At 38.4% G+C, this 25,198-nt stretch overlaps 1 protein-coding gene across 4 annotated transcripts in view; it reads left to right on the top strand.

Annotated features, from left to right (window-relative positions):
* LOC126336849 (mediator of RNA polymerase II transcription subunit 12) overlaps window positions 1-25,198 on the top strand; it is a 356,148-nt gene that overhangs the window by 275,790 nt on the left and 55,160 nt on the right. For 3 of the 4 annotated variants that reach the window (XM_050000939.1, XM_050000937.1, XM_050000940.1), the window contains 2 exons: window positions 11,225-11,531; window positions 24,479-24,629. In XM_050000939.1, the coding sequence (XP_049856896.1) occupies window positions 11,225-11,531; window positions 24,479-24,629 (458 nt within the window). The remainder of the gene's footprint in view (window positions 1-11,224; window positions 11,532-24,478; window positions 24,630-25,198) is intronic. The other variant, XM_050000938.1, reaches the window with a different exon arrangement.

The following is a 25,198-nucleotide window of genomic DNA, read 5'->3' as shown; positions in this document are numbered from 1 at the left end:
AGCACAACGCACCATTGCTCATCCAGGTTACATGAAATATTCATTAGCCATTTATGGAGTAAATAGATGATTGAAACAGTTTCAATAAAAGTCAATAAAACCTTCTACAAATTTGCTAACCATAATGCTAGCATATAATAATATAAAAAAAATTGGAAAGAGGAAAGAGTCTTTATTAAATAGAATTAACTAATACTGTGAAACAGACTGTTAAAGTATAACACTGCAGTATTTAAATCAGTGGTTTAATTAAAGTCAATTTGAAGCAATAATTTTAATACAATATGAGCACAATTTCAGATAAAAGATTTATTTTGACAATGTAAGAGCTAATCATGGGCCAAGATTTCATGTAGGAGTAGCACCGTAAGAGAGTCTATCTTTTGCCAAAAAATAATATGAATTATCTATATCATTAATGCAAGATGGCATGGAGAGGCCACTATCAACAGAACTTATATTTAGCATGACTGCCCTACATGCCAATTGTTTATAGTAACTGTAGACAGCTATAAAATACAAACTCATAAACTATGCCTGTGCAAAATTGTATTAGAGGTTTGATATGTTTACACTCTGCTTAACAGAAAAATAGCATGAAACAAAAAATATAGGTGAAGTGTATACAAAGGGCATATATATATATAATCACCTGATATTTGCCACACGTCACAGTCAATTAAATATCGTTCTCCTTAATGACATAGACAGACTATTAGTTGAAAAGACAAATGCTCATATGCTAACAGTTATTAAAGTTTGTCTGTTGTATGCATTAGTTCACATTATACACACAAAACACTGCCCACTGTGACATTGGATGCCACTTGGTGACATTGCAAGCCTGCGATGTGGTAACAGAAGTATGTAAGCAGTGTAGTGTAGACGTTGATGGAAAATCACCACGGTGAAGATATGGGCTGCAAATGGGAAATCCATTGATGTAAGAGATTTTGACAAAGGGCAGATCATTATTACATAGAGCTTGTGAACGAGTATCTTGCAAATAGTGAAGTTGGGTGAATGTTCATGTACTACTGCCGTAAGCATCTACAGAAAGAGGTAGATGGACAGTGAAACTACCACCAGGTGCTAAATAGTGGGATGCCCACAACCCTTCACAGAATGTGGGGTTCGGAGACTTACCAGCCCCTTAAAGTAAGATAGATGGTGATCTGTGGCATCTCTGCCAAAAGAGCACAGTGCTGGTGCATGCACAAGTGTTTTGGAGCACACCGTTCATCATACATTGTTGTACATTAAGCTCTGCAGCAGACCACCCCAACATATTCATATATTGATCCAATGGCATCGTCAGTTATGATTGAAGTGGACATGGGACAATCAGGACTCAACCATCAATCAATGTAAACATGTTGCTACATGAGGTCACTCGCTAATTGTCTCCACAAATTCCATCATCAGGTGAACGGTGGCTCGGAATGTGCAGTGCACCATGGGCGTGGCAGCAGTACTATGCTATGAGAGACATTCTGACAGCTGCAAACCACCTGCATCCCTTCACGCATGATGTCTTCCCGACGGCAGTGTCATCTTTCAGCAGTATAATTGTCCACATCTCGAAGCCAGAACATGCTACATTGATTTAAGGTGCATTATAGTGAACTCATGTTGAAGTCTCGGTGACCAAATTCACCTGATGCAAGTCCTATGGAACCCATCTATGTTGCTATCAGGCACCATCACCGCATACACAAATCAGCGGCCCATTATTTGCATGAATTACGTGACCTGCCCATAGACATCTAATGCCACATACCTCCACAAACCTACCAACAAACTATAGGATCCCTGAAATGCAGAATCATTTATGTATTTTGTTCCAGAGAGAGAGAGAGAGAGAGAGACAAACAAGCTATTAAGCAGGTGTGTTTTGGCTTATCAGTACATATGAAACACGTGCAATGTTAAACACAAATAGAAAGAAAATAGACTGACTAAAAACAATAAGATGTATAAAATCTGACAGGATGAGATTAACATGAATAATGTAGAAACTCACTAAACATAAATTACAAAAAGCTACATTTTTAGAAAGCTGTAGTCATACAACCATTGTCTTACAGTGTCCCACAGTAATCAATGAAATACACACTGAAATCAACCTAGAAACAGATACCGTTGGTGGATACGTAAGTTTAATTACTTGCTCGTTATGACTCTGAAGTCAAGAGAAGAGCTGGGTACTTCATCAATATGCTATCAAATATGCCAAAATATGCATTAGATGCAAAATCAGTTTGTTCATTATGTATTCTGTCAGGGTGAGCCTTCGTATATTTGTTAATTGTTTCCATAAGTGGCCATGTATGTGATTTATTGTTGCATTATTAGTTCAACAAAAATCATACAAAACTTAAACTCCAATACATTATATCTTCCAGTTTTTTTCTTTTTTACTAAGCTGCATAATAGGCAGTGGTTTATTCTTTAAGACTGAGCAATTCAGATTTCCAATATTGTTTTCTCAATGGTATTTTAGAGCTCAAATAACCAGTGTGTTTATTTGTATTATGAGGTATATTGAAATACATTTAACAAATTTGAAATCAAAATTGGGTACTCCAGAAAGAATGGCCTGAATAAATACAAATTCAGGGAATGTGTAAAATATTGTACTAACAACATTGACAGGAAGTGCAAAATGGCTAAGCAGGGATGGCTAGAGGACAAATGTAAGGATGTAGAAGCTTATCTCACTAGGGGTAAGATAGATACTGCCTACAGGAAAATTAAAGAGACCTTTGGAGAGAAGAGAACCACGTGTATGAATATCAAGAGCTCAGATGGCAACCCAGTTCTAAGCAAAGAAGGGAAGGCAGAAAGGTGGAAGGAGTATATAGAAGGTTTATACAAGGGCGATGTACTTGAGGACAATATTATGGAAATGGAAGAGGATGTAGATGAAGACGAAATGCGAGATAAGATACTGCGTGAAGAGTTTGACAGAGCACTGAAAGACCTGAGTCGAAACAAGGCCCCCGGAGTAGACAACATTCCATTAGAGCTACTGACGGCCTTGGGAGAGCCAGTCCTGACAAAACTCTACCATCTGGTGAGCAAGATGTATGAGAGAGGCGAAATACCCTCAGACTTCAAGAAGAATATAATAATTACAATTCCAAAGAAAGCAGGTTCTGACAGATGTGAAAATTACCGAACTATCATTTTAATAAGTCACAGCAGCAAAATACTAACGCGAATTCTTTACAGACGAACGGAAAAACTGGTAGATGCGAACCTCGGGGAGGATCAGTTTGTATTCCGTAGAAATGTTGGAACATGTGAGGCAATACTGACCTTACGACTTATCTTAGAAGAAAGATTAAGAAACGGCAAACCTACGTTTCTAGCATTTGTAGACTTAGAGAAAGCTTTTGACAATGTTGACTGGAATACTCTCTTTCAAATTCTGAAGGTGGCAGGGGTAAAATACACGGAGCGAAAGGCTATTTACAATTTGTACAGAAACCAGATGGCAGTCATAAGAGTCGAGGGGCATGAAAGGGAAGCAGTGGCTGGGAAAGAAGTGAGACAGGGTTGTAGCCTCTCCCCGATGTTATTCAATCTGTATATTGAGCAAGCAGTAAAGGAAACAAAAGAAAAATTTGGAGTAGGTATTAAAATTCATGGAGAAGAAGTAAAAACTTTGAGGTTTGCCGATGACATTGTAATTCTGTCAGAGACGGCAAAGGACTCGGAAGAGCAGTTGAACGGAATGGACAGTGTCTTGAAAGGAGGGTATAAGATGAACATCAACAAAAGCAAAACGAGGATAATGGAATGTAGTCAAATTAAGTTGGGTGATGCTGAGGGAATTAGATTAGGAAATGAGACACTTAAAGTAGTAAAGGAGTTTTGCTATTTGGGGAAAAAAATAACTGATGATGGTCGAAGTAGAGAGGATATAAAATGTAGACTGGCAATGGCAAGAAAAGCGTTTATGAAGAAGAGAAATTTGTTAACATCGAATATAGATGTATGTATCAGGAAGTTGTTTCTGAAAGTATTGGTATGGAGTGTAGCCATGTATGGAAGTGAAACATAGACGATAACTAGTTTGGACAAGAAGAGAATAGAAGCTTTTGAAATGTGGTGCTAGAGAAGAATGCTGAAGATTAGATGGGTAGATCACATAACTAACGAGGAGGTATTGAATAGGATTGGGGAGAAGAGAAGTTTGTGGCACAACTTGACTAGAAGAAGGGATTGGTTGGTAGGACATGTTCTGAGGCATCAAGGGATCACAAATTTAGCATTGGAGGGCAGCGTGGAGGGTAAAAATTGTAGAGGGAGACTAAGAGATGAATACACTAAGCAGATTCAGAAGGATGTAGGTTGCAGTAGGTACTGGGAGATGAAGAGGCTTGCACAGGATAGAGTGGCATGGAGAGCTGCATCAAACCAGTCTCAGGACTGAAGACAACAACAACAACAACAGGAAGTCATTAAGACTGCAAAGAAATTTCATACTTAAATGTACTGCAGTGTCATCTCTTTTGAGACCAGAAAGATAATGTTATATCATGAACAGTGAATGAAGAGGTACGAAATGGAATTCGAGCTTGGAAGCAAGTATCAGTATGCCTCTTGATGTCAAATAGTGCAATATTAGCAGGCAAGTGAGTTCGAACAAAGCAGAGTGACTAGTTTCTGGAAAATTTCTGTCATAGCAAGGACATTTCACCTTGTAAGGGACATGCCGGCACAACATTGACGCATGTGTGGAACTGATTGATTAAAAAAAAAAAAAAAAGTCATATGTACAGTAAGCACAGGACCACACTATGTGACCATAGTACAGGTTTGCAATGAGATTATGAATACAATCAATGATGTCTTAAGGGACAAATTGTATGTCTTTTGGATGATTTCCTACTTCACGAATCGCCACATGCCATATTTCAGCAGCACTGTTTGCAGCAGCGTGTGAGGAGAAATGTACTAACTTCATTTGGAGAATAAAGGGCATCGGTACATACCTTTTGAACACAGCCAAACATGTATGGATACAATTGGTCAAAAACTTTTTTATCAAAATCTTCCAGCAAACACTGTTGATGCTTTATGTACTCATTTATAAATCACATGTCTGATTGTTCTCTGAGAACACACCCAGCCCTCCTTGATTCGTATCTTAAAAAGAACCAACATTCAAACCGTTAAAGAAAGAAACATGTTTTAGAATTTACAGAATTCATGCACAGATGCTGTAAACAATGCTCCTCTCTTTACATTAATCTGTTATTGTGGCTGTTGGAAAGACACCCAACCAAAGATACAAGTTTCAGTTCAGTTTTCAGTATACACACCAGACAAAGACAACAGTTTGATAGGAATAGTGCTATAAAGAAAATAAAATACAGAAATTATTAATACTGGGCATTTTTTCCTATTTCAGTCATCCAGTGGAATGTTTGTGTAAATAAAGCATAAATAAAATTAAATGCTTGAATGAGATGTTTATTATCAATGTATTGCATGCATGAACATTGTCACTTTTGTGGCATAAAATGTTGAACCATTAACAGAATAATGCATTCAGCAATGTCCAGTCACTAATTAGTAATTAGCATACTCTGTATGCTCTCAGTACTTCCATAAATAATTCACCAACATGAGACATCCACTCCACTTCTAAAACACATTTATGCTATATTGTGTCAGGTACATAAGAAAATTGGCCAATCTCCTTAACAAAGCATTATTAATTCTATATTAAAAAATAAGTAGTATTGCAACCATAATTCTTAGGTTCTATGTGCTTTACTAAAAAGCCAAAAATTTTCTTCGTATCATTAATATGCACATATTAAGTCATATTGTTTGAAATAACTTCCATATGAAACTGGATAATCAAAAATATGAAATTTATGTGTATTCATTGGATTGATTCAGTGCACAAAAAGTTATTAAGTTTGAGAGATTCAAGGCTATATCAGATCTTGAGATAATTAACATTTCACTAAGGTAGCTGTTTTGTGATCAGTTAAATTCTTGTTTAATTCTTTTTGTCTTACACCACATGAAGTTAATCTCATGCTGTTTCCTTACATCTGCTCCATCCAACAATCATTGTCAAGTCCCTTTTTTCTATTGTGTATTTCCCAGAAGTATGTTCAGAGACTTAACTACATAATAATAAAAGTATGAAAAAAATGTGTGCTCTTAAGAAAATATATGCTATGACACATTTATACAAATGAGATAAAAATTCGGATAGTTACAAGAAATTATGCTAAAAATATCACTGATGTGAGGTGGTAAGCAACAAATTTATGTCTTATCTTGGCAACAAATAAGAAAAAAAAAATTAAGTTCCCAGAAAATTGTGTCTACATCTACATCTACATGACTACTCTGCAATTCACATTTAAGTGCTTGGCAGAGGGTTCATCGAACCACAATCATACTATCTCTCTACTATTCCACTCCCGAACAGCGAGCGGGAAAAACGAACACCTAAACCTTTCTGTTCGAGCTCTGATTTCTCTTATTTTATTTTGATGATCATTCCTACCTATGTAGGTTGGGCTCAACAAAATATTTTCGCATTCGGAAGAGAAAGTTGGTGACTGAAATTTCGTACAAAGGTCTCGCCGCGACGAAAAACGTCTATGCTGTAATGACTTCCATCCCAACTCGTGTATCATATCTGCCACACTCTCTGCCCTATAACGTGATAATACAAAACGAGCTGCCCTTTTTTGCACCCTATTGATGTCCTCCGTCAATCCCACCTGGTAAGGATCCCACACCGTGCAGCAATATTCTACCAGAGGACGAACGAGTGTAGTGTAAGCTGTCTCTTTTGTGGACTTGTTGCATCTTCTAAGTGTCCTGCCAATGAAACGCAACCTTTGGCTCGCCTTCCCGACGATATTATCTATGTGGTCCTTCCAACTGAAGTTGTTCATAATTTTAACACCCAGGTACTTAGTTGAATTGACAGCCTTGAGAATTGTACTATTTATCGAGTAATCAAATTCCAACGGATTTCTTTTGGAACTTATGTGGATCATCTCACACTTTTCGTTATTTAGCGTCAACTGCCACCAGCCACACCATACAGCAATCTTTTCTAAATCGCTTTGCAACTGATACTGGTCTTCGGATGACCTTACTAGACGGTAAATTACAGCATCATCTGCGAACAATCTAAGAGAACTGCTCAGATTGTCACCCAGGTCATTTATATAGATCAGGAAGAGCAGAGGTCCCAGGACGCTTCCCTGGGGAACACCTGATATCACTTCAGTTTTACTCGATGATTTGCCATCTATTACTACGAACTGCTACCTTCCTGACAGGAAATCACGAATCCAGTCGCACAACTGAGACGATACCCCATAGCTCCGCAGCTTGATTAGAAGTCGCTTGTGAGGAACGGTGTCAAAAGCTTTACGGAAATCTAGAAATACGGAATCAACTTGAGATCCCCTGTCGATAGCGGCCATTACTTCGTGTGAATAAAGAGCTAGCTGCGTTGCACAAGAGCGATTTTTTCTGAAGCCATGCTGATTACGTGTCAATAGATCGTTCCCTTCGAGGTGATTCATAATGTTTGAATACAGTATATGCTCCAAAACCCTACTGCAAACCGACGTCAATGATATAGGTCTGTAGTTAAATGGATTACTCCTACTACCCTTCTTGAACACTGGTGCGACCTGCGCAATTTTCCAATCTGTAGGTACAGATCTATCGGTGAGTGAGCGGTTGTATATGATTGCTAAGTAGGGAGCTATAGTATCAGCGTAATCTGAAAGGAACCTAATCGGTATACAATCAGAACCTGAAGACTTGCCCGTATCAAGCGATTTGAGTTGCTTCGCAACCCCTAAGGTATCTACTTCTAAGAAACTCATGCTAGCAGATGTTCGTGTTGCAAATTCTGGAATATTCCATTCGTCTTCCCTGGTGAAGGAATTTCGGAAAGCTGCGTTCAATAACTCCGCTTTAGCGGCACAGTCGTCGGTAACAGTACCATCGGCACCGCGTAGCGAAGGTATTGACTGCGTCTTGCCGCTTGTGTACTTTACATACGACCAGAATTTCTTCGGATTTTCTACCAAATTTCGAGACAATGTTTCGTTGTGGAACCTATTAAAGGCATCTCGCATCGAAGTACGTGCCAAATTTCGCGCGTCTGTAAATTTTAGTCCATCTTCAGGATTTCGCATTCTTCTGAACTTTGCATGCTTTTTCCGTTGCCTCTGCAACAGCGTTCGGACCTTTTTTGTGTACCACGGGGGATCCGTTCCATCTCTTACCAATTTATGAGGTGTGAATATCTCAATTGCTCTTGCTACTATATCTTTGAATTTGAGCCACATCTCGTCTACATTCGCATAGTCAGTTCGGAAGGAATGGAAATTGTCTTTTAGGAAGGCTTCTAGTGACACTTTATCTGCTTTTTTAAATAAAATTATTTTGCGTTTGTTTCTGATGGATTTGGAAGAAATGGTATTGAGCCTAGCTACAACGACCTTGTGATCACTAATCCCTGTATCAGTCATGATGCTCTCTATCAGCTCTGGATTGTTTGTGGCTAAGAGGTCAAGTGTGTTTTCGCAACCATTTACAATTCACGTCTGTTAGAAAAATAAAATGCAGTGCTCCGTGTCACAAACAACAGTTAAATTTAGGTGCAGTTGCTGTGACAATGGATAATTAATTGAACAATGGGAAATACAGGAATGAATAATGATGATATTATGAAAAGGATAGATTGCTGCTCACCTTATAGTGGAGATATTGAGTTGTAGACAGGCACAACAAAAATACTGGTGAAAAAGTAAGCTTTCAGCCCAAAGCCCTTCTTCAGAATTGGACAACATACACCCACAACATATTCACAGGAATGCATCTCACACAGACATTAACACTGCCTCTGTTGTGCCTGCCTCTGAATAATTAATTGGATAAATAAAAACATCTACTCACCAAGCAGCGGCAGAAGAAAAGACGTATAAAATTTATGTACATGAGTTAGTTTTCAGAGCCAATGTCTGCTTCTTCTGGCAGAAGAGTTTAAGGCATGGAAGAGGGATGAAGGAAAAGGACTGACAAGATGTAGGAAATGGAGAGAATTACAGAAAGGTTCCTGGAACCCCAGGTCAGGGGAAGATTACCATACGGGATGAGGAGGAACGGTGAGTCTTTCCCTCACACCCCGTCCAGTAAGTCTTCCCTAACCTAGGGTTCTGTACAACTTTTCCATAACTTTCCTCATTTGTTAAACTGACCAGTCTTTCACTTCATTCCTCTTCGTTCCCTTTCAATTCTTGTGCTGGAAGGAGGAACCACTGTCTCTGAAAGAGTGTACATTTCCATAACTTTTGTATGTGTTTTCTCCTTCCGCCATTTCATGAGTAAGTTTTCTTATGTATCAAATTATATTATATTTTCAAAAGTTGGTTATTTTTGTTGGTATAATTACACAATTAATGTTGTACCTGCCACTCTCCTTCCTGAATACTTTCAGCTTGATGAAAACTTGAATTCACACTCAAGTCATTCGAGTGAAATTAACTAACATTCATTTGTACATAAAGTACTGCAGAATGAGTAAGAACAAAGGGCTGTGATTGCTTTTGACAACACAAATGGTAAGATAAAAAAAATTGAGCAGTGTGTCCTTTATAGTAAAATTTGCATTATTATTACAGTTTTTTCCATTCTTGCAAATTGCCAATAACGTAGTATTATTTTATGAGGTTCTCTCTGTGATTATTTAAATAGTGCAATTTGAGAGTGACAAACATCATTGAATTTACCAGAATGAATGTTTCACTCTGCAGTGGACTGGACATTGTTTAGAATCTCCCTGGCATATTAAAAGTGTTTGATGTGCTGGAACTCAACCACGCAACATTTTCTTTCATAGGTAATGGTCTTACAAATAGCTATCCAAGCATGATTCACAACCTGGCCTTGCATCTCCTCTTGGCTGAAGAAAAGCTGTAAATAAGAGGTGGGGGGGGGGCTATTGATCTGTGTCTGCACACTGAGTTGATAAGAGTATTGCCTCTGAAAGGCAAGGTTCTAGCTCTAGGCCATGGCCCAGAAAACAGTTTTAATCTGACAGTATGTTTCACCAGATGTGTTGATCGTTGCTCCATGCGTTCTACATAGCAATGGATAGCAAAGTTTTTGACAGGTGGCAGAGCAACACATAAATGACTCCCTGTTGTGTGGTAAATGTGAAAACAAAAAAGAAGAATCAGCATAAGAAAACTGATATGAAATGTTTGACTACAATAATTTCCATAGCAAGAATGTTTGAATATACCGGCCAGCATACCAGCAGAGATAATATTGTAATTAAACATAACATGAAAAACGCTTAAGAAAGGCAACTCTGGGTCCTAATGAATATTAGTTCATACCTAAAAAACAAGTCTGCACACTGTTCTGCTGCTCACATCTCTCAGTTTACCTGCATTAACTTTATTTTAGAACATAATTTTTTTAATGGCACAGTGATGTAAATAGGTTTGACACTGGATATGTAACATGAAAAATCATGCATTATCTTCAGAAGTCATTCCAGATTGTATCCCAATTGTGTTGGTAATGTAGGAACTTACTTTATGTGAAATACCTACAATATCTCCATTATTAATGTATATTCAGTAATGTCCTTTTAATTGCGTAATTATCAGTACTATTATCAAACTTCACCATTTCAAATTTATTTGACATTTTAAGTTCCCATACATAAGTTTGTACAAACAAGAGGCTTGTGTAGAGCTAAAAGGAAAAAATCTGCCTGTTTATGTTATTTGACTTATATGGGTGTTACGGACTCTCAGATTCTGTGAAATCTGTTTGATTCTGTTCATATTTTCAGCTGTTGTACTTTTTTTTCTCTCTTAACCAAGATGTGTAATTGATTTTCCTCTTTCTGTGAGTTTGTGCCCTCTTTCCACATACTTTTCTGCTCTCTTTTTTTCTTGTGGCTGATTGTGACTTTTGTTGTCATGATTTTTAAGGACCACCATTTATAAAATATTTTTATTGCATCCCTTGCTCCTATATCATAAATTTTGCTGTAACTATCACAGATTTGTCTGCTTTACTAAATTTTGTGAAGTCTAACTCCTCTTATGATTTGTCAGCATCACATAATAAATCTTTATAAGTAGAGATTGAAAATGTTGTTGAAATTTATGGCAGATGGATGTTTAATTTACCACAGCAGCCACAACCGCAGGTTCAACATATGAACTACCCAAGTCAGCCAGGCATGTTTCCATCCCAGCCCCAATGGGGATACAATCAGCAACAGCAGCAGCAACAACAACAGCAGCAGCAGCAACAGCAACAACAGCAGCAGCAACAACAACAGCAGCAGCAACAGCAGCAGCAGCAACAGCAGCAGCAGCAACAACAGCAGCAGCAGCAACAGCAACAGCAGCAGCAACAACAGCAGCAGCAGCAACAACAACAACAGCAGCAGCAACAGCAGCAACAACATGGGTATTATTCGCAGCAGTTACCACCAGGTTGGTTTTGTGAGACATTACACATTATGATCATTAAGCAAACTACTTAGTCTTTTGGCAGATTATACACTGTGATCTTTAAACAAATGATTGATTACATTCTGCTGCTGTTTTAAAGTCAGTAAGATTAGAGGTATGCAATTAAATATTGAATGTAAAATGCAAGTGCCCACATTTTGATCTACCAAAAAAAGAAGGGAACTATTTCAAGGGTAACATTTTCTGTAGTTTCTGAAATCACATCTGGAAAATAATGGATTGGTTTTTTTTTTGAGCAAGTTTAAATCATCCTTTCTCCAACTGAACTAACCGAATGGGTGGTGCAGTGCTTAAGGTACTGGATTCAGATTCAAGAGGACTATGGTTGAAATCTGTGCCCGGCCACCCACGGTTAGGTTTTTTGTAGTTTCCCTAAATTGCTAAAGACTAATGTTGGGCTGTTTCCTCTGAAAAAAGATGGAGCCAATTTCCTTCTGCATTTCCTGCTGTACGAGCTTGTGCTCCTTTGTTAATGACATCCTCATTGGCAGGACATTCAACGTCAATCCTTATTAAAAGTGGACTGCTGTTCTATCTGTAATGGCCCATGTTAAACTCTTATTATTCCTGTTTTCCTTTCTCCCCAGTATTCAGCTTTTATAGTCAAATGTCAAGATGTATATGTTATCTGTTTACAGGCAGCCCTTGTACATTTTTGCCATCCTCTTACATCTCAGCAACATTTTCTTGTTTGATGTCTCTGGAAAAGACTATCACAATCTAATAGGTTCTGTTTTGGATGCTGTTATTTAAACTTTGCAACATTTCAGTGGAACAAATGCTTATTGTCTTCAGTCATCACCTTAATCTTCTGCCAAAATGAATTTTAGCAACACATAAGGGAAGTGCCAGTTTGCTTTTCATTTATTATAATGTTGTTCTACCAAGAACCGATGGAAGATTCCATTAATATAACACGTAAGGGCTTCGGCAATATTTATTATCAAATGTTAGCCTTAAGTAGCATAGTCGAAAACGTGCTTGTGATTTATTTATATCTTCAATATTGTTTGTAATTGTGCAACTAATCTGCCTGTAGTTTTTCCCATTTGTTGACTGAGTGACTGATTCCATTACTACCTTCTTTTCATTCTGAGTACAATTTTATCCCTATTATGTTCCTTTATGTTGATAAATAGAAGATGCTATGCAGCCGTCTCTTCTGTTAGCTTGATTATATCCTAAAACTCAGGGTGAGGAGTCAGTCACCTTTCTTACCTTTAGTCACTTTTTTCTACCTTTTTTGCCAGTAAGGAAAAAATAAGTATTGCTTTTACTTCCAATCTTCTATATACAGGTTGATTCACTTAACTTTTTGGACTGCTCAGTGGTAAAAGTAGATAAATTTAAACCAAGGGGCTTCTAAAATTTGAGATAAATTATTCTTTTTTGATTTTTTGAGTTTTTATAATATTTTGCACTACTGCTAGTAGTGTCAACTATTCCTCTATTACAACTGCTTCTATTTTTGATAAATATTCAAAATTTTGCTGTAAAGACAAAATTGCTGCTTTGGCATTTTGTTCAATTTTGAAAATAAACTTAAAAAAAGTAAAATCTCTGAATAGAGGAAAAAATTAGTGAAAGTGAAATATTTTGTAGTGTGTGTTCTTGCTCTGTTAACTTTGAGATGAAAGGTTTTCAGGCAGTTTTTAACAACTCACTTTTAACAAAATGTAAGTGTAACTTTGAAATAAAGTGTGGACCTCATCAGTTACATTTAGAAGTTCAGCTCAAAGACAGCCTCAATTTCCTGTACATGTGCTAGCAATACGGATGTTAAATTCAAAGGATAGTGACACCATTGCTGAATTGATTTGCACAATGAAGACAGTGATTTTGAATTACTCTGCAGTGCACCAAATGATATTTGTAATGTTTTTGAAATGATTTTCCCTGATAATTTTCCTGAACATTTTTCACATTCATCTAAGAAAATGAGATAACCAATAACTGATGCACTGGCACTGTATTTCGTGGAACTTATGCATGAAGCATGTTCATTATATTCTTGAGCTTTGATGAAACTACGATGTTAAGGAAAAAAATTGTGAACAACCATTACATTTTGGTTGGAGAGTAAGTGTTGCATAACAACACATAACCTAAGAACTACCTTTATCAGCAAAGCAGATGGTGGACCATTACATCAGAAATTATTTCAAGTACCTTCTGAATCCAACTTGTCCCTAAATAAATGACTTGTGCTGGGATCATACAGACCAACGTTTAGGCTTTTAGATAGTCATGGCCAGGATACCTGAGGCAACAACTCATAAACATCAAAAGTTGCAACATTCATTCACTGCATAATGCCTGTGTAAAGCCTTTGGAGTGTTTAGGTGAAGGAGCACTGAAATTTTTGATTAATATTTAACATTGTTTTGATGGTTGGCCTGTTTGCTGGGAAGAATTTGAAGGGATTCAATCAAAGTTGATGTTCCACATCACAAGTTTTGAGGCATACAGCAACAATGTGGCTTACTTTATGACCTTCAGCCAACAGGGTTCTGGAACATTGGGATAGTATTCAATATTACTTTCTTAAGCATATACTTCTAAAAAAGAATTTGTTTACAGCTCTGTCCAAATTGCACAGTGTCATTGTGAGTGCTTTAAAAAAGTCTCAAATGAAAGCAGAACTTCATTTGATGAATTCATCTGCAGAGCTATTCAGTAAGTTACCAACACTTGAAAGCCAAACGCCTTTGATTCAAAAGTTGCATATAGAAATAGAAACCATACTTCAAGGTTTTTTGGGTCATGTGTTGAAGGTTTCTGCTTTCAGAAAAATTGAGAGTACTTCTTAAGCGCTTCATAATGACCTCTTTACATTGGAGAATCTGCTTCCTCATAAACAGCTAGTTGTTAGTGGGCAGGTAACTGAAGAGCTTAATAAACTGGAAGAATATGACAAGCCGTGATTTCTAAAGAATGCCCAGAAATGTTACATCACAGCTTGCAAACATGTGATGGAAAGACATGCTTATCAAGTGCACCATTGAAAAGTTTTATCTGTTCAGATCCCAAGAAAGAATAAAGAGCAGAAGTTGCAGTGACATGGTAAGTGTATCTAAAATGATGCCTTTCGATATCTGGCAAGGTTACTTATTAGACAAATGAAAGGTTCTACAGTTTGAAAAAGATGGCCTAGCATTAGATAACAGCAATATTGACATTTACGGGCAGCAGCACATCTCAAAAAGAGAAACATGATCCTTAGATTTAAGGCATCCAAATGTTTCAAAATTTGTTAAGGCTTCTCTTACTTTTTCCCATGGAAATGCAAACATAGAAAGAAGGTATTCCACTTCGAAGCACACATTAGGAGAAGACAAGACAGCGATCACTGAAATATATTCAAACAGTGCTTTGACTATGAGGGACACTTTGAAACAATACCCTCGTTTTCTTTTTGTGTCCATTGACTCACAGCTCATAAGGTAAAAACAGCAAGCACATGCAAGTTATGCTGTTTCTAAGGTAGAATGTGAAAGGAAAAGAAGACTTGATTTTGAAGAAAACCAAAAGGCATCTTGGAGAAGAGATTAAAAAGATGATTAACATGAAAACGCAATTGACTATGAGACTGTTGCTCTGAACGAAAGGCGAAAAGAACACCAGCTATCCAAGGAGGCACAAAGAGAACTTCTCTCTCAAGCTTCAGCTAAACTGGAAAAACATTAAAATGATTGAAAATCAGTCCACAATATGCTTGAGGGTGCAAAAAGCATGAAAGTAGAAGATAGAATGAAAGAAAGGGAGGCAAAAACTATTCAGAGAAACCTTGAGAAAAGAAAATCGAGCACGATTACTTCATTTTTTTCTAAAATTCGTAAGGAACAGTCACTCAAAAATATTTTGCTAATCTTTTTCCAGTATTGTAGTGTAGAACATCATTGTAAAAACAGAATGTAGATTTTGTTTGTGATTTATGATTACCAATATTGAATTACCAATGTACCTGCATGTAGTAATGAATTTGTGTGAAGGAAAAAAAAATGGATATATCCCATCCAGAATCATAACAGATAACTCTCTTGGCATGGGATTATTAAAAATCTGCATTGACCTATGTTAAGATCATAATATTGCTCTTCTCCTTCTCCCCCTGTATTTAGGTTTTTACAGCCAGATGTTAAGATGTATGTGATATATGTTTACAGATAGCCCTTGTTCATTTGTTAGCATCCCAGCAATATTTTCTTGTTCAGTGTGGGGTCTTGGACTTCTCTGTCAAGGATTATTGTAATGTAAGATCTATTGCTAAGATACATAGGTAATGCTTTGGATAGCATTCTTAAAACTTGGCAACATTTGGGTGGCGTAGATTTTTGTCATCTTCAGTTGACAGTAATTTTAGCAGTTTTGAGATGTCACAAAGTGTTAGCTACAACAGGCAGAACACATGCTTTGTTGGTGCTGCACGTTTTAGTGATTTTGTCCAAGAAAAACTCATGCTGCAGTGTTCTTCTTTGCCATGCCAGTGTAGAAGTGTGCACAGAATCAGCTAAGTGAAAATCTGAGCAATTCGCAAAGCTAACTTCAGAATTTTCCTTTGTGTGAGACTGCGTGCACAATATTCGGTGCCAATCTGATGTTCTAGAGTTGCATATTTTTCTGTTCCTTGTTGCTTCTGCATAATCTTTCATTTATTGTATCAGTATCTGTTTGTATTGTGATATGTTGTGAAATTTCGAACATTCATGAGTGTGGCCATAAACTCCCAGTGTTATCATCAATTGTAGGTTTAAACTTAATAGTGCTCTTCTAAAATTTTTGAGAATCATAGGCCTATTTTCATTCAAAACAATTCTTCTCTAATTTCATTGTACAGTTACACAACAAATAGGATATTTTTGAGAATTTTCAGACGCTTACGAATCTATACAAGTGTTTTCCATACATAATTTATTTCATAGCAAATCAGCATTTGTGATTTACACTTCAGCCAGAGAATACGTCACCCCTGGATTTCATTGTGTATCAGAGCCAATAAACATGTGTTTTTGGGAATTTTCAGAAGCTACCATTGTCCTTTGCATAATCTATGAGCAATTTGTAGTAAATTGGCATTTGTGATTTAGCTCCTGTCACAGATAATATATTGTGTTGCCTCTAGTTGTCTGTTACAGAGGAATAACCCTGTATATTATCTGCATTTATTATCAATTAACTCTGTTTTCAAGTTTGTTAACAACTATAACTAGCCTCAAAACATTATAGGAAACTAGTAATTTTTACCACAGGCTTTTATGTTTGCCAAATAGGAATCTTGTTTTGTGTATTTGCTTCAATTCTTATTAGGAATTAGGAATTAGGAGCTTCTTAGCTCAACAGAATAAAAGATAATGAATGGAGACTTATAGTTATTTGTTCACTGCCTTGTAACACATTGCACCTGCTTAAATGCAGCCCCACTGTGAATGCAGTTCCCGAACACAGGACAACTTGGTTGACATTTATAAGCAACTGGGAATCACCCTGACTACTGTCAAATGATTGCCAACTGTTGTGAATCGGTGTGTTGGAAGAAATCCTCTGAGTCATACCTGTAATACCAGCACCAGAGGTACCTACCTCAAGTACTATCCTCTCCCGTGGATCTGTCATTACTCGTCCACTTGACTGCAAGTGGTATGTCAATAGCATATCCACGTGTCCTTTACAGGATGGACAGGGACCAGGGAGGAATTAGGGTGTTATACCAATCCTCCTAAACAACAAGTTTGAGGTGCTGTCTTTCACTGAAACCGAACCAGTGGGAATCAATCTGTTTTGGGGAAACCTGTTTTGTCAGCTTTCAGTAGGAGGCAAATGCAAAAGAGTAGTGGTCTATTAATTGTAGGCAGTTCAAACGTACAGCAAATGATGTTACCCCTTAGGGGGAAACCGCAGCAAGGGACAGGAAAGGACACTAGGCACACTCAGTGTGCATTCCTGGGGGCCTCATTCAACATGTTCAAGAGGCTATTCCAGCAACCATTGAGGGAACAGGATGCAGCCAACTGCTGAGTGTGATATACGTTCGAAAAAATGATGCCTATCGTCTAAGCTCTGAGATCATATGTGGGTCATTCCAGTGACTGGCAGAGAAAGTTGAGAATACCAGCCTTGCACATGGAGTTTTAACAAAACTCCCAATCTGCAGCATTGGCCCCAGCAATGATCATGGCCTTTTGATTCTGAGTCAAGTGGAAGGGCTGAACCAGAGATTTTGAAGGTTCTGTGACAAGTTAAACTGAGACTTCCTAGATTTGCGACATAGGAGAACTATAGGATGGCCCTAAATGGTGTAGTGTTTTGGGATGTTTGTAAACATCCCAACATACCATTGGAAAGCAATCGGCAAGAGATGCTTGTGAGTAAATTGAATAAGGGTAAATGTAGTAGGAAAGGGGAACTATGTATTTTCCTTTCTTATATACTGCGAATGTGGAGTAGTGATGGAGCTGGCAAGAAGGGTACCAGTAAAAATGGTATTACAACCACTGGTCATCCAGGAGTCATTTGTGCCATGGTGCAGCAAGTGCCGAAATCTGAGAGCCATAAAGTAAATGACACACCAACAAGGGCATAATGAACAATTAGAGAGCGGTAGCTGTTTTTCTGGTTTTTCTCTCAGGTCGTACAGTATGCATGTGCAGCCGTTTGAATGTATTCACGAGAGTGGTATTACCATAGCAATTGTTAATTATGTTGTGAAAAGTAATAATGAAAATGTTGGGCATAATATACCCCTGTTTGTGAGAAGTGTGGCTATTTATTTAGTATTATTTAGTAGAGCAATAGAGAGAACTTACCGAAGCATTCAAGGGATCTCAACCACAGTTGGATTGACAGGGAATTGGCACCCTCTGAGAAGAGAGGATAAAGATAATACTACTTTCATCTGGTGGTGTATTGGAGTTGGCAAAATATTGCTCCGTTATATCGGCCAGGGATGCAACTTCCCGCTATTGCTGGTATAATCTCACAAAATAAACAACAGCAGGGAAAGAAGGAAAATTGCATCCCAATGGGTCAGGCGTGCACCACACATCAGAGGCTGTGACACAGGTAGCTGACTGTATGTGAGATGCACACAAGGGCTTTTTAGATTAGACAATTCTCCATCCATTCCAGATAACAATAGCTGTAGAAAACCCAGAAGTATCAGTGTAAGAGCAAAAGAAATGCCTCCCACAAGTGAGAATATCAAAATCATAATGGTAAGCTACCAAAGCATTCACAACAAAGTGCCAGAGTTTGAAGCTCTCATGAAAAGTAGTGAGATTCTTGGGGAAAATGAAAGTGTATATTGAAGGGATATACAAATGGGAAATGGAGGTGGTGTATTTGTCCCAGCAGACAAGAACCTCAAATCCACTGAGGTATAAATTGAGGTTGCATGTGAGATTGTTTGGGCACGACTCAGTATCAGGAGTGAGCATAAAATGATAATTGGATTCTTCTATTGTTCACCAGATTCATCTCCTGATGTTACCAAAAACTTTAGAGAAAACCTCAATTCACTTGTATCTAAGTTCCCCAATCATACTTTAATCATTGGTGGAGACTTTTAATCATCCAACAATCAATTGGGAAAATTACAGTTTTGTTAGTAGTGGGCATGATGAGACGTACTGTGAAACATTACTAAATGCCTTCTCTGAAAACTGTCTAGAACAGATAATTAAGAACCCTACTCATGATGGAAATACTGTATATTGGATCTAATGGCAACAAACAGATCTATACTGTTTGAGGATATCCACATCGAAACCAGTATCAGTGAACATGACACAGCTGTGGTAACAATGATTGCCAAAGTACAAAGGACACTAAAGCAAGGAGAAAGACATGTATGTTAAGTGAACTAGATAAAAAAATCAGTATTGTCATACCTGAATTTGGAACTCAGTACAGGGCAGTAGCATACAGAGGAACTATGGTTCAAGTTTACAAGAATAGTTGAGCATGCATTGGATATGTACTCAGTAGAACAGTTCATTATGAGAGGGAACCTCCATGGTATACAGTCTCTGTAAAGAAACAGAGATTACAGCATAATAAATGTAAAACAAAGTGTACTGCTGTAGATAGAGATATGTTGAATGAAAGGTTGTCAAGAGAGTAATGTGTGATGCCTTCAATGACTATTATAGCAGAATGTTATCAAACAATCTTAATATTTTGCACAACCCAAAGAAATTCTGGTTGTATGTAAAGGCTGTTAGTGGCACCAAAGTCATTGTCCAGTCCCTAGTGAATGAGACAGGAACTGAAATGCTTACCTCCATTTTCAAATATCCCTTTACAAACAGAAACCCAGGAGAGTTGCCCCAATTTAATCCTCATATCTCTGAGAAGGTGAGATAAGTACTAATGTCAGTCATGTTGATTAGCAGCTGAAATCATTAAAATTGGACAAAGCTCCAGGACCCAATGAAAACCCTGTCAAATTCTATAGTGAATTTACAGCTGAGTTAAGCCCCTCTTCTAACTACCATATCATCTAACGTAGATCCGTCAAACAAAAATCCATGCTCAGTTCTTGTAAAAAAGCGCATGTCACACTCGTGTACAAGAAGGGTGGTAGTAGTGATCCATAAAACTACTGTCCAATATCCTTGACATCAGTTGGTTGTAGAATCTTAGAGCATATTCTGAACTCAAACATAATGAGGTTTCCCGAACAGAATGACCTCCTCAATGCCAGCCAGCATGGATTCCGAAAACATCAAACATGTGAAACCCATCTCGCACGTTTCTCGCATAATCAAAGGAATCAGGTAGATGCTGTATTTCTTGATTTCTGGAATACATTTGACCCAGTACCACAACTACACTTATTGTCAAAAATACAATCATATTGGGTCTCAAGTAAAATCTGTGGTTGAATTGTGGACTTTTTGGTAGGGAGGACACAGCATGTTATCTTGAATGGAGAGTCATCATCAGATGCAGAAATAACTTTGGGTGTGCCCCAGGGAAGTGTGTTGGGATTCCTGTTGTTCATGTTGTTGGTAATGACCTTGCAGACAATATTGGTACTAACATTAGGCTTTTTGCAGACGATGCAGATGTCTGTAATGAAGTACTATCCTAAAGACACTGCATAAATATTCAGTCAAATCTTGGTAAGATTTCAAAATGGTTTAGAGATTGGCAACTTACTGTAAATGTTAAGAAACATAAAACTGTGCACTTCACAAAATGAAAAATAAAAAAATGTAGTACCCTATTACTATAATATGTGTGAGTCACTCTTTTAATCGACCAACACATACAAATACCAGGGCATAACACTTTGTAGGAATATGAAATGGAATGATCACGTAGGTTCAGTCATGCATAAAGCACGTGGTAGATTTCAGCTTATTGGTAGAATATTGGAGAAGTGCAATCAGTTCACAAAGGAGATCGCTTACACATTAAGCGTGCTACCAGATTTATAATATTGCTCAAGTGTGTGGGACTCGTACCAGACAGGACTTATAGGGGATATTGAATGTATACAGAGAAGGGCAGCATGAATGGCAACAGATTTATTTAATCCCTGGGAGTGTGTCCTAGAGATACTGCAGGAACTGAACTGGAAGACTCTTGAAGATAGATGTAAACTATCCCAAGAAAGTCTGTTAACAAAGTTTCAAGAACTGGCTTTAAATATTTACTCTAGGAATAGACTGAAATCCTCTATGTATCACTCACATGGGAATCATGAGGATAAGATTAGAATAATTACTGCATGCACGGATGCATTCAGTCAGTCATTCTTCCTACATCCCATAAGTGAATGGAATTTGAAGAAATCCTAATAACTGGTACAGTGTGATGTACCCTGTGCCATACACTTCACAGTGGTTTTCAGAGTATAGATGCAGATGTAAATGTGTTCCAAAGAAGTCCTTGGAATTTCATTGCTTCAAGTCCAATAGTTGTTCCTGTTCACTTTCTGTCTTCTATGGAAACTGGAGTCATCACAAAAGATTGACTTGTTTTCCTTAGTTCTTGCACTATCACACATCCATAAAGCTTAAACTGAAAGTACTAGCTTATCTCATGCCAAAGAGTGGTTTTTGCTCAACACAATTTGACACTTAAACACTTGAAGATGCCATAAGGATTTGCTTTGATGAATGTAACAGGTGGTTGCAACAAAACAGTTACATCATTCCAAAACAATATGTAATTGGGAAGACCTCTACTATATGTACTACATAACAATCTATAGTACAGTTGTAAATATTTTAGGATAAAAGGAGACCACTCACCAAAAAGCAGAAGTATTGAGTTGTCATAGATACACACAAAAGAAGGAAAACTTGTGAGCAGCTTTCAGAGTTATCATTTGACAAGCTTGAGTAAACTCACTCTCTCTATGCCCCCATGTGGTACCCGCTAGACCAATAGTCCAATGCTGTTTTGTGGCAGGTGGCCTGGGTGTGGTGGAGTAGTATCAGTTAGGCTAGAGAGAGAGGGACTGGGACTGGGAGTGGGTGGCTGGTGGCTCAGAGGGAAGCCAGGTTACCGGCTATGAATGCTGGAGGGAGGGGTGGCAGGCATAGTTGGAGCAGTCGGTGGGAAGCAGCACCCCCAGAAGGCGACATGAGGACATGAACTGGGAGGGGGTGACAGGATGGAGGAAGGGGAAAATGTTGGGTGGAGGGTGCAGGGACAGTGGATTACCTGAGATTGAGGCCAGGACAACAACAGCAGAGGATGTGTTGTAAGGGTAACTCCCATCTACATAGTTCAGAGAAGCTGGTAGTGGAGAGAAGAATCCAGTTGGCTAGGGCTGTGAAGCAGATGTGGAGATTGAGCATGTTGTGCTCAGCTGCATGTTGTGCCACCAGATTGTCAGCTTTGCTTTTGACAACAGTTTGGTGGTGGCATTCACCCTTGTGGACAGCTGGTTGGTAGTTATACCAACATAAAAGGCTCCACAGTGTTTGCGAGTTGGTATGTGACACGGCTGCTTTCACAGATGGGAATGTTAAGGGTGGGAAATTGAATACCACTTTAGGAGGGTGGGAATGATCTTGAGCAAGATGTTCCTCATTTCAGGACAGACCAACGTGCAAGACCTGCCCAGCCCACCCACCTAGTACCTCCTACTCCAGTCCTATCACAGGCTTATTCTATCGTATCGGAGGCAGGACCACCTGTGAAAGCAAGCCATGTTATATACCAACTCTGCTGCAAACACTGCACAGCCATTTGTGTTGTGTGACTACCAACCAACTGTCTAACAGGATGAATGGCCACTGCCAAACTGTTGTCAAGTACAAAGTTGCCCACACAGTGGTACAACATCCAGCTGAATACAACATGCTCATTTCCATCACTGCTTCACAACCTGAACCATCTGAATCCTTCCCACCACCACCAGCTTCTCTGAACTGCGCAGATGGGAGTTATCCTTGCAACACATCCTCTGCTCCTGTAATCATGCTGGCCTCGGTCTGAGCTAATCCATTAGCCTTGCACCCTCCATCCAACAGCTCCCTTTCCTCTGCCATGTTATCCCCTTCCAATTCATGACCCCACATTGACTTCAGCATGTGCTGCTCCCCACCAGCCATTACAATTGTACACAGCCATATATCTGCCAACACTTCCTTCTGCATTCCTAGTTGGCAAACCGGCCTCTCTCCAAGCCACTAGCCCCCCCACTGGCAGTCCATTTCCCTGCTTCCCACCTTTTCCCTCTACCCACCCGACTAGACACCACCTCCACCACAACCAGCCCACCTGCACAAAACAGCATTGCCACTGTCAGTCTAGCTGGTTCTATGTAGGGGCATAGGCTTGTGTATTCTGCGAGAACTTTCCTACAACATTTACATTTTCTGTGAGAACTTTCCTACTACATTAACATTTCACAATTGTGACAGACGTATGAAAAACTAGCGAACGTAGTGACTGAAACAATGGATGCAAATGCTTAATAACACTGGTATGGTGCTTTGCTACTACATCAATAACTACTTGGTATGTTTTGCTTATGAAGTACACCAAAAGTAGATCTGCAGTAAATTTCTATGCAGTCCCAAAATCGTGAGGTTGTTATTGTGGCATATTGTATAATGATAACTAACCAGTTTGACTGTCACTTCCAAATGATTTCCTGTACTTTCTCTCTCCTGATTTTTGGGTAGGGAGTGACTCTTCCTTCATTTCAGCATATGTGTATTGTTCCTTTTAGTTCTTTCTTTTTTCCATTTTTCTTCCTAATTATGGAATTAACATGCTAAAATTAAACACACGAGCACAATTTGAATTTGTTTATCTGCTAGGTCTTTTTCAGTTTGTCCTGTTTTGACAGCTGGTAAGTAAATAATCCTCATGTGTGTAATATGTTAACTATTTTTATTTATTTACTTATTTCTTTCCTTAATAATGTATTGGTAACATTGTGAAAGTGAACTCCACATCACATGTGCTTTCAGTACCTTGTGATATTTTTTACAGTAATATAACAGTTTCTAGAATAAATTTTCACTCTGCACTCGAGTGTTTGTTGTTTTGTAACTTCCTGGACAGTTAATACTATGTACCGAACCAGGGCTAAAGCCATAGACGTTTGCATTTTGCAGCAAGGGCTCTACTAACTGTGCTATCCAAGCATTACTCACTCCCCAGCCTCACAGCTATACTTCCACCAATACTTCTTCCCCTACCTTCGAAACTTCACAATAATTTTCCTGCACGCCTTGCAGGACTAACACTTCAGGGAGAAAAGATATGTAAGTTAAAAGAAGTAAAGCTGTGAGGGCAGGTTGTGAGTCGTAGTTGTATTACTCAGTTGTTAGAGTGTTAACCCACAAAAGGCAAAAGTCTCAGATTCAAGGCTTTATCAATATTGTCACTAATAAGACTATTTAGGTGCAGATACTAGTGAACAGTGAACTCTGTTCCAGTAGGCGGTCCACGATTTGAACGGCCTCTAAACCAATCGAAGCAGGCACTGTCGCAGATGTTGCGCAACCGTATGCCTTCAACGCAATTTATGGGTCCCCAGCAGCCACCACCTGGCTTCCCACAAATCATGCAGCGCCAACAATTCATCAGGTAAAGTTCTCCATGTGTGAATGGTTAACAAGAGTGAATAATTCAAATCCTGTAAAAAGAAATTTGATATGACAACCACCATAAGCGAATTTAAGCGTATTTTATTTATTAAATGAAAATTTAAGTCAAAATTCCAGTTATACTTCATTTGTCCTATGTATGTAGGTGAGAGGGCAAGAAAGAGAGAAAGTAAGTGTTTCGGAGACATGGAATGTGTTAAGTTATACATTAACAGACAGACTTAAGATACTTGGAGGTTTCTCCTCTGGATTGTAATTCTCATTACACTTATGATTCCTGCAATAAGAATGTTCAACAACTGTGAGCCCAATTGAATTATTTTAATGATTTGGAGTTTGAGAAGCAACACACAAAAGTGCTCGATATTTAGAAGTGATCTGAGAAAACGAACTGTAGATTTATGGAAAGTTCTGCCAGAGTAAATGATTTGGGAGTAAAAGAGACCATTTGGGTGGGAGGGGGGGGGGGAGGAAGAGAGGTGGGAGGCAGGAAGAGGGGTTGGGGTGGGTAGCTGGCACCTCAAAGTGAGGCAACAGAATTGTTACCGA

The sequence above is a fragment of the Schistocerca gregaria genome, chromosome 2, assembly GCF_023897955.1.
Source record: "Schistocerca gregaria isolate iqSchGreg1 chromosome 2, iqSchGreg1.2, whole genome shotgun sequence".
NCBI lineage: Eukaryota > Metazoa > Arthropoda > Insecta > Orthoptera > Acrididae > Schistocerca > Schistocerca gregaria.
This window is presented reverse-complemented; position numbering and strand designations above follow the sequence as displayed.